The 9,650-nt window shown below is 43.8% G+C and overlaps 1 protein-coding gene across 1 annotated transcript; it reads left to right on the forward strand.

The window, feature by feature from the left end:
• Positions 1–905: 905 nt before the first annotated feature.
• Positions 906–3,605, forward strand: LOC123164959 (uncharacterized). The gene is made up of 4 exons (XM_044582583.1): positions 906–1,039; positions 1,154–1,195; positions 1,372–2,598; positions 3,389–3,605. Exons 2-4 carry the CDS (start codon positions 1,167–1,169, stop codon positions 3,510–3,512), a joined length of 1,380 nt encoding a protein of 459 aa, XP_044438518.1. The 5' UTR covers positions 906–1,039; positions 1,154–1,166; the 3' UTR covers positions 3,513–3,605.
• Positions 3,606–9,650: the final 6,045 nt, after the last annotated feature.

Raw genomic sequence — 9,650 nt, forward strand, 5'->3', positions numbered from 1 at the left:
GCGGATCGCAGTTGGCGGCATCTCCTAGTCTGCCTCAACGACTTTCTGGACGCTGCTTCTACAAGTTCCTGGGTTTAAAAAAGCTTGCTCCGCCAAGGTGGAGGACCAGAGATGGGAGGACGTATCTGATGCACCGGGTCATTTGGTGCTACTGGTGCACCGAACTTTCTTAGAACATTTTCAAATGATTGAAAAAATTCTGGAAAAATATGTAGCACATTCACATAACAATAATGTATGTTGTTACAAAAATTCAAATCAAAATTTGAAACATAGTTTGAGATACAACAATGACAAATTCAACATTGAGTAGTACATAACACAAGTTAGCTTTAGATTTGGCTCATTATCATATTGATGTCAAATTTATCAGTTTTTGTATCTCGAGTAATGTTTTGAATTTTGATAAGAAATTTTATGACAACATACATTGATGTTATTGCCAATGTGTTAAAAATTTATATTTTTTTTGAAACATTTTAAAATGTGTTAATGCGTCCGATGTACCGGTAGCACCACAAGCACCGGTGCACCAGAAACATTCTTCCAGAGTCGGCATCGAGCTATGCAGGAGGAAGAAGACTTCGACACCCTCAAGAATTTGAATGCTATTTTATTTTTCTGTATGGATGTATTCGTAAGGACCTGTGATGATTAATACATGACCCGCAAAAAAGAGATGATTAATACTCTTTTTTTGAGACAAAGATGATGATGGTGATTAATACATGGCTTAGGCCTTTTCACACAAAAAAAGGTGTGCCGGCTTTATCCCTAAAATGGGCTTTATGGGCCACATGGAGTGTCCAGTTGGTGGTCCGGACTGGGATGGGCCTCCATTGTCAGGATGAGCGAGCCTCCACTTCTTCACACAGTTCCGCTAAAAAAAAGAGAGAGAAACTTCTTCACACAGCTCAACCCCTCCCCCACCACAACGCCCCGCCGGGAGAAACAACCGGCGACGGCGATCCCAGGCGCCTGTCCCCGGCGGCGGCAAGCGACGACTCTTCTCCCCCCTTCCCCCTCGCGATCTATTGAGGTGAGCCTTTCTCCTTCCTCGTCTCTCCCAATTTCTTTTATCTTCTCCCGGGATTAAACCCTAGCTAGCTAAACTTTCCTCCCTAATCAAACCCTGCCAACATTTACTTGTCAGCTGAGGAGGGGAGATGGATTCTGTTAAGGAGATTCTTCGGCGGTAAGACAATCCACATCCAGTCTCTCCATCTCCTTGACCATCCCCACATTTCATCACCCGCAGTCTGTTTGTTTGTTTATCCCTTGTTATTGATGTTGTTTGTTGCAACGACATTGCTAGTACTTGAAGAAATTGGTCCATTGCATTGACGCTGCTTGTCACTGCCGGTTTCCCAGGGTCCATTCAGAGAAGAAACCGTGTGTGGATGGCGAATCACACCAGCATTCCCCAACGTCGATGCCTGCGGCGGTATCCAAGGTGCTTGAAGACGACGACCTCCTCAGGGAGATTATTGTCCGTGTCGGCTTCCCCACCACCCTCGTACGTGCTTCCCTCGTCTGCAAGCGCTGGTACCACCACATCTCTGACCGCCGGTTCCTCCGCCGCTTCCGCGAGCGCCACCCGCCCCGCCTCCTTGGCTTTTGCCATGTCCCCGAAGATGAATGTTCACAGTTGTCCTGTCCACGCTTCGTCCCTATTTCGCCTCAGCCCCCAGAGCTCGCTGCCATGGTCAGCCGCGTGGCGAGCTACAGCTTTGGCGTCGACGGCGACGAATGGATCAGGGAGTGCCGGCGCGGCAGTGTCTTGACCGGACGCTATGAAGGATTATTATGGAGACATAGAGTGCACCACCCACTGTGCTCTGGGAGAGACATGGACATCCTCCCACCACTCCCAAGCGTCCAGAAGTCCAGGTACCACATGTTCACTACAATCCTCTCCAAAGAAGATGGCGCCGGCGGCTTGTCCTACATGTACATGTTGGTGGAGGGGGTTGATGAGAATAAAGTTTTTAGGGTGCGCGTGTATATGTTGCAACGCGGTGTCTGGTGCATGCACACCTCATCTATCACACATATCCCTCTTCCGCTGTTGCCACGGAAAGTTGTGCTTGTTGACGATAAAATCTATATAGCTGACAAGTTCAGTGACGACATTATTGTCTTGGATTTGCCAGCCTCAAGTTTCTCCAAAATTTCGGTCCCACAGGGAGTGCAGTATCACCATTATACCACCATCTTGTCACGAGCCGATGATGCATCCGGTGTATATCTCACCCATGTTCATGTCAAGGAGCTTCAGCTTTGTATCTGGCTCCACAAGGGGCACAACTGGTTGCTGGTCGATACCATTTGTTTGCGTCAGATGTGGGCTAATTTGAGGATGCTAGATCATACGGTTGAGGATGAGGATGTTGATTTTCACTTCTTAAGCCACGTGGGGGATAATGCTGAGTTTGTGTTCTTGGAAATGTCTAATTGCACACTCCATCTGGACGTCACGAGCAGGACACTACGTAAAGTGGATGGGACGCCGTTAAAGAATGGACATTTCGTTGATGTCCATCCCTTTATGATGATTTGGCCACCCAAATTCCCTCTGCTGAAGGATGCTACTGCAAGGTTTGCTATTTGGCCTTCATATGATCACAATACTAGTTAAGTGACATTAGATAATGCTTGCCTTAAGATGTCTTGAAATCACTTGTGTACTCGGGTAATACTACTTGCTTATTGCTACCTACAAAAGTATAAAACATGTGTGAGAGCTGAACGTGTGTAGCCTTGTTATCACGTTGACCACTGTACTTCATTGTCCTAAAATATAATCACAAACCAATCAATCCTGTAATTTTAGTTTCCCACTTCTTTAATCGTTGTGTAATTTTCTACTCCCTACCTTTATACTGTGAACCTCAAGCTTACTTTGTTTTTGCTGAACTTATGTATGTGACTGTCTTTTCTGATACTTATGCACTAGTATGTTAGTACTTGTTTTTTTCTGTCTGATTATTGTTCAGTGGATTCTTTTTCTTAAACACAATTGGATTGCACATTTTACATGGCAGGTATGTTTGAGTTTATGCATGAACTGTGATCTTTTTTTTCCTGTTGCAATACAAGTGGCCATTCCAAGCTAACAGCGGGTAGTTTGCGCTTGTGTGTCAGACATTTCTCCTTGTATGATCAGGTTTTTGTTATACTGAAATGGAAATATGTTGGTCTGCAATATAAGGACATTTAAGCTGTATTGAGCTTTTGATAAAGAAAATCTATGTTGCTGGACCAAGTTCATTCTTTTGATTTCTGAATGCATGTAGCATTTGAATGATAAATGATAATAAAATAAAATGTTATGATGCTGAATAACCTCTAGTCTATCCTGACCCTTCCTCTGTTTCCTTCAACCAAGAACGACATGTGAAGGAGGATATCAGGAAGCTTTTGGATGGTCAGCTACAATGGTGTCGTCAAGGAAGAGCAGGGAGCCGCATTTCCTTAGTAGCAGTTCGAACAGTCTTTATTATAACTCGTAGTGGATTAGTTATGATGGTATGTAGCTCGAGCAGGTACTCCTATCCCTATGGTACCATGACTATTTGCAACGAGATATTGGTTTCATGAAGACGACTCCCTGTATGCATGTTTACTAGCTATGCTGACTGATTCACTTGCATCGTCGCGGTCTTGTGGTTCCACCGCTTGCTCTGCTTGTCAATGTGCTATTTGCAGGAAGGTGTAGTAGCTTACTAGTAGGAGTTTTTTTTAGCATAATAGCTACTCCCTCCATTCCACAATACATGCCTTTCATTTGTCAAAATATAGATGTATCTAGACATGTTTTAGTATATAGGTACATCCATTTTTGAACAAATGGAAGTCAAGTATTTTGGAACGGAGAGTAGTTTTCATCCGTTGAAAGTTCTCGGTCAACGGTGTTGTTGTTCTCGGTCATCAGGTCAGGACTGTGCCAAACTAATGCCTTTTGTGGAAGTGGGATTTTTGACTCTGCAAGTGCCTAGTTGAACAAACAATCATTCTCCCTGCGACCAATCGAGATTGTTATCTGGTTTTGTTTTGTTCTGCCCAGCACAACAGACGAGCTGGATCGGTGCTTGATATCCTGATGGTACAACTGAAGAAGCATGCCACCCTTCAGACGCCATGAGCTTAGAAAATGGCAGGAATCTTTGGCACCTGCAAGCTACTGGTATTACTTGTTTTCCGATGTGCTGTAATTGCTACACTATGAACAGAGTAGATATCCAGTGACTCTGAGGTGTGCTAACATTAGAGTCTCTTTTGTGCATATTCGTTTGTTTTGTGCTAACATGAGAAACCCGGGTACACTGATGAACACACGATGTGATGGGACAAACTCACCAACAACTGCAGAGCAGCCGTTCCTTCACCTGGGGAAAAAGCAAAAGCGTCAATCCGTTAGTAACCTGACAGTGGTGGTAGGCACTACCGCACTAGTGACATATACAGCTTTCAAATTACGGATGTTTATAACAATAAAATAAAAAATGCTAGACTTACAGATGGCTTCTACGGAATTTGCGTACGGACTCATTTCCTCATAAATCATCTATCCCCTGATTTCCTGTTGTGGCCCTCCTTTTCCTTTGATTTCCTATCACATCTTCACAACTCATCCCGTAACTTGACTCCCGTGAAAATTGTCCATAGGTGTAGCGTATGGACTGGTGGGTGTCAGCTCCGTCGTGGACTGGTGCATCGGTGGGAAGTGCCGTCGTTAGGAAGAGCGAGGCCTATTCGTTCGTGTGGCTTATCTCTCAACGAGAGGGAAGATGATGATAACATGTGAAAGAGTAAAACGAGAGACGAATAACGAATGATTCTTTATCTGTATCTACTAGCAAAAAGACCCGTGTGTTGCAACATGAGAAAAAATAAATCATAATCTCCAATGATAATGATCATATTTGGCTGCATCACCGAGACACACTGCCACTCTCAATTTCGTGAAATCATGAATATTTTTTTATACTCGTCCACATATTTGAAATCGTGAACAACTTTCAAATTCGCGAACACTTTTACAAAATTTCAAACATTTTCTAAAATCAAGAACATTTTTGAATTCATGAACAGTTTATACTATTTGCATTTTTTTTAAATTGTGAACATTTTTTAAACAACATTCTTAAATTGGCAAACATTCCTAGAATCAACGAACTTTTTTTTGGAAATTGGTGGAACAACTTTTGAAATTCAAAAACATTTTTTTGATTGAACAAACATTTTCTTGATTTAACAATTTTTTTAAAAAAATTGTGAACATTTTTTTTAACAATTTTCTTTAATTGGCAAATATTTCTATAATCGACGAACATTTTTTTGGAAATTGGTGGAACCATTTTTTAATTCACAAACATTTTTTGATTTAACAACAATTATCTTGATTTAACGAACATTTTTTAATGCATGATCATTTTCTGAATCAGCGAACATTTAATGAATAAATAAACTATTTTGTAAGTCAAGAACATTTTTTTAGGATATTTTTACATTCATGAATATTTTTTGAATTGGCAAAACTTTATTCAATTTCATTAACATTTTAACACACAAAATTTTAAAAATGCGTGAACCTCTTTTGATTTCCCGATCATTTGTTTTCAAAACTGCGAACATTTTTTGAGTAAGCATACATTTTATAAAAAATCGCAAACATTTTTTCTAATCCACAAATTTTATAAAAAATCGCGAACTTTTCTGAAGTCCCAAATTACTTAAAGTAGAAAAAACAAAAATGGAAAAAGAAAAAAAGTACAAAAAGCAAAATTTCAAAAACAGGCCACCCAGACATCAGCCGGCCCAAACGGGAGCGTTGTGTCGTCTCCTAGCGTGCAGAGCGCAGTATAGGAGGTCCCTGCTGCATGAGCCGGCCCAGGCGGGGTATTCCCCTGTGTGAAATGTTTTTTTACTTAGTGGCATAAATGGGTAATATTTTACAACTTTGGGAAAAACTACTGTGACGTACCACAAAAAGCACTGATGACTTAGGCATAATCATAAGTGCTTCTTGGGGTACATCACATTACTTGCCCCAAAGTTGTAAAATATATCCACCGATGCCACCTATAAATGACAAAAGAAGTTTCACACAGGGAATCCCCCGCCTAGGCCGGCCCATGCAGTAGACCGCCTCTACTACGCTCTGCGCGCTAAGAGAAAACGCAACGCGCCCGTTTGGCCCAGCCCATGTGCGGGCGGCCCGTTTTCAATTTTCATTTTTTTTTCATTTTCATTTTTTATTTTACATTTACATTTTTTCTCTTTTAAATAATTTGGTACTTAAAAAAGTTCCGAAAATTTAAAAAATGAGAATTTTTAAATAAAATTTTCAATAAATCATAAATTGTCTGTGGGTTCAAAAAATGTACATAATTGTTTAAAAATTGTTCGTATATTAAAAAATGTTCGTAATTTTGAAAACAAATGTTTGGGAAATAAAGATGTTCATGATTTTAAAAAAGTTCATGTATTAAAAAATGTTAACGAAACTGAAAAAAATATTCGCCAAAATGTTATCAGTGATGCAGCAAAATGTTGTCATGGCCATTGATGATTATGATTTATTTTCTCCCGTTGCAACACATGGGCCTTTTTGCTAGTAATATCTTATTGATTGAAGACAGGGGTTTATATACCCTAGTGCAAAGTCGGTTCGCTAGGGCGAAGAACTTGTCCCCTCCAAACTCCACTGGCGAGCTCGTGGATTCGTCCCATATGTATGCCACTCTGGAGGCCGGCGGCGGGGAGGGATTCCTAGTGCCATGGATATGGCTCATACTCCTGTTATGAAAATATAAGACATTTTTTATAGAAAGGAGTAGTTTAGTTTATAGTCCACGCACAGGCAACTCTCGGGACGAATAACGCTGCTTCATCCTCCATCTGGTCTTATGAGATGCGATCCTCCTTGATTTTGTCTGTCGAGATGGAATTATGGTGCAAATTCCCATCGTCTCCCTGAGATGACGTGGTTTCATGCCTTACGTACACGATGGGCAAGATGTGGTGTCAGGCCTTTCAGACCGCTTCAGCAACAACGATTGCAGCTCTAATGTGTTGGTCCTTGGGCACGTGCATGAGGACTTTTCTGATGCTATCGACAAGGTAAAACCAGCTACTATAGGGGAGAGGCGATTACAGCGCGTCGACGACTCATTCTGGTTCGCTCGTCGAGAAACTTTAATCTATCTTTCTGTATGCTTAGAGTGTCTTATATTTCAGGTGAACTTTAATAAGAGAATGGTTAATAATACAGCGAACTGTTGGTTACAAGATGTTGTCATATTATTTATAGCCAACACATATAGTCTCGTATAACAAGGTTAGCTATATGGTTGTCTATAAGATTAGTACTTTTTCTCATCTACTCTCTATCTTTTTCTTCACATTTATTGCATTTGTCTAGAGCATGCATATAGCTAGGCTCTTACATAAGAGCCCTCTCTCCTTATTTTTCATGTTTCTCTCCTCCACATATGCAGAATTACCATGTCAGCGGGTTATAAGGGCATCACCAAGGCAGACCTTCAAACTGCCCGCATCCGTCCGACCGCTGAAGCCATCCAACGCGGGCCTGTATCGGTCCGCGGAGTGGTCCGGACGCGGTTTCTCCCGCAAACCGGAGACAAAAGTGGGGGAGGTTTGCGGGAGTCCAGACTGATCCCACGCCCGCTTTTGACCGCCCTGGCCCACTAAAAACCTCTCCCACGTCCCGCGCGCGCATCCCCCCCCCCCGGCGTCATCTGCCGCATTCATGCCGCTGTAGAGCGCGCCGCTCCGCATTGAAGGCAGCTCAAGGCGGACGCGACCTCTCACTTCCTCCACCATTGAAGCGGCGGACACCCGGCTGAACACGCCTCCTCGCCGCATTCATACGCCTCCATTAACCCTGCGTGGAAGCTGAGAAACCTACTCTAACCACACGTCCGCTAATGAGCGGGCCGACATTAAACGCAACGCCGACCGAGCTCCTCCAGTCTGCCTTCTATTTAAACGAGGCCAGACGCCGGACAAGAACCACACCCTTCCGCCGCTCCCCCCATCTCCTCCTTACCATTCTTTCAATGGCTTCCGAAGAGCAGTTCTCCAACATACAAGCCGGCTGGGTGGCCCGCCGAGACGGCTGGATACGAGCGAGGCAGCTCCCTGCTCCACCTCTCGCGCCTAACCCCGACGGAGCAAGTTGTCGCCCCAAGCCGTCGCGTGGTTCAACAACTCGCCGCTCCAGGCCCACCAGATGAGGAGGGGCGAGTTGCTCCATGCCGGCACGGTGGGGAATACGGCAGCACGGGCATCATCGCTGTCGTCTACAAACGCCGCGCCATATCGCGCGCGCCCGTGCCTATGACCGTGCCATGTAGGCAGAGACAGAAGCCGGGTGCACGGAGAGCGACAAGTCGATGGCCAGCGCTCCGCGTTCGCTGCCATCATCAAGGAGAATAGAACACGGGAGTCCGACACCGCTTGGGTTCCATGAAGGCCACTGCATAGGCGACGGCGGCGTACACAGCCGGTGTCTTGCCCGGTTCTTCTCTTGCGAGGACCTTCATCGATCCCACATAGGCTCCACGGAAGCAGGTGATACGTCTCCAACGTATCTATAATTTTTGATTGTTCCATGCTATTATATTATCTGTTTTGGTTGTTTAATGGGCTTTAATATATCTTTTTATATTATTTTTGGGACTAACCTATTAACCGAAGGCCCAGTGCAAATTGCTATTTTTTTGCCTATTTCAGTGTTTCGCAGAAAAGGAATATCAAACGGAATCCAAACGGAACGAAACCTTCGCGAGGATCTTTTTTGGAACAAACGCAATCCAGGGGACTTGGAGTGGACGTCAAGGAAGCAACGAGGCGGCCGCGAGGTAGGAGGGCGCGCCCCCACCCTCGTGGGCCCCTCGCTGCTCCACCGACCTACTTCTTTCGCCTATGTATACTCTTATACCCTGAAAATATCCAGGGGAGCCACGAAACACTTTTTCCACCGCCGCAACCTTTTGTACCCGTGAGATCCCATCTTGGGGCCTTTTCCGGTGCTCCGCCGGAGGGGGAATCGATCACGGAGGGCTTCTACATCAACACCATAGCCTCTCCGATGATGTGTGAGTAGTTTACCACAGACCTTCGGGTCCATAGTTATTAGCTAGATGGCTTCTTCTCTCTCTTTGGATCTCAATACAAAGTTCTCCTCGATTCTCTTGGAGATCTATTCGATGTAATTCTTTTTGCGGTGTGTTTGTCGAGATCCGATGAATTGTGGGTTTATGATCAAGATTCTATGAACAATATTTGATTCTTCTCTGAATTCTTATATGCATGATTTAATATCTTTGCAAGTCTCTTCGAATTATCGGTTTGGTTTGGCCTACTAGATTGATCTTTCTTGCAATGGGATAAGTGCTTAGCTTTGGGTTCAGTCTTGCGGTGTCCTTTCCCAGTGACAGCAGGGGTAGCAAGGCACGTATTGTATTGTTGTCATCGAGGATAAAAAGATGGGGTTTATATCATATTGCTTGAGTTTATCCCTCTACATCATGTCATCTTGCCTAATGCGTTACTCTGTTCTTATGAACTTAATACTCTAGATGCATGCTGGATAGCGGTCGATGTGTGGAGTAATAGTAGTA

The sequence above is a fragment of the Triticum aestivum genome, chromosome 1D (assembly GCF_018294505.1).
Source record: "Triticum aestivum cultivar Chinese Spring chromosome 1D, IWGSC CS RefSeq v2.1, whole genome shotgun sequence".
In the NCBI taxonomy this organism is placed as follows: Eukaryota; Viridiplantae; Streptophyta; class Magnoliopsida; order Poales; family Poaceae; genus Triticum; species Triticum aestivum.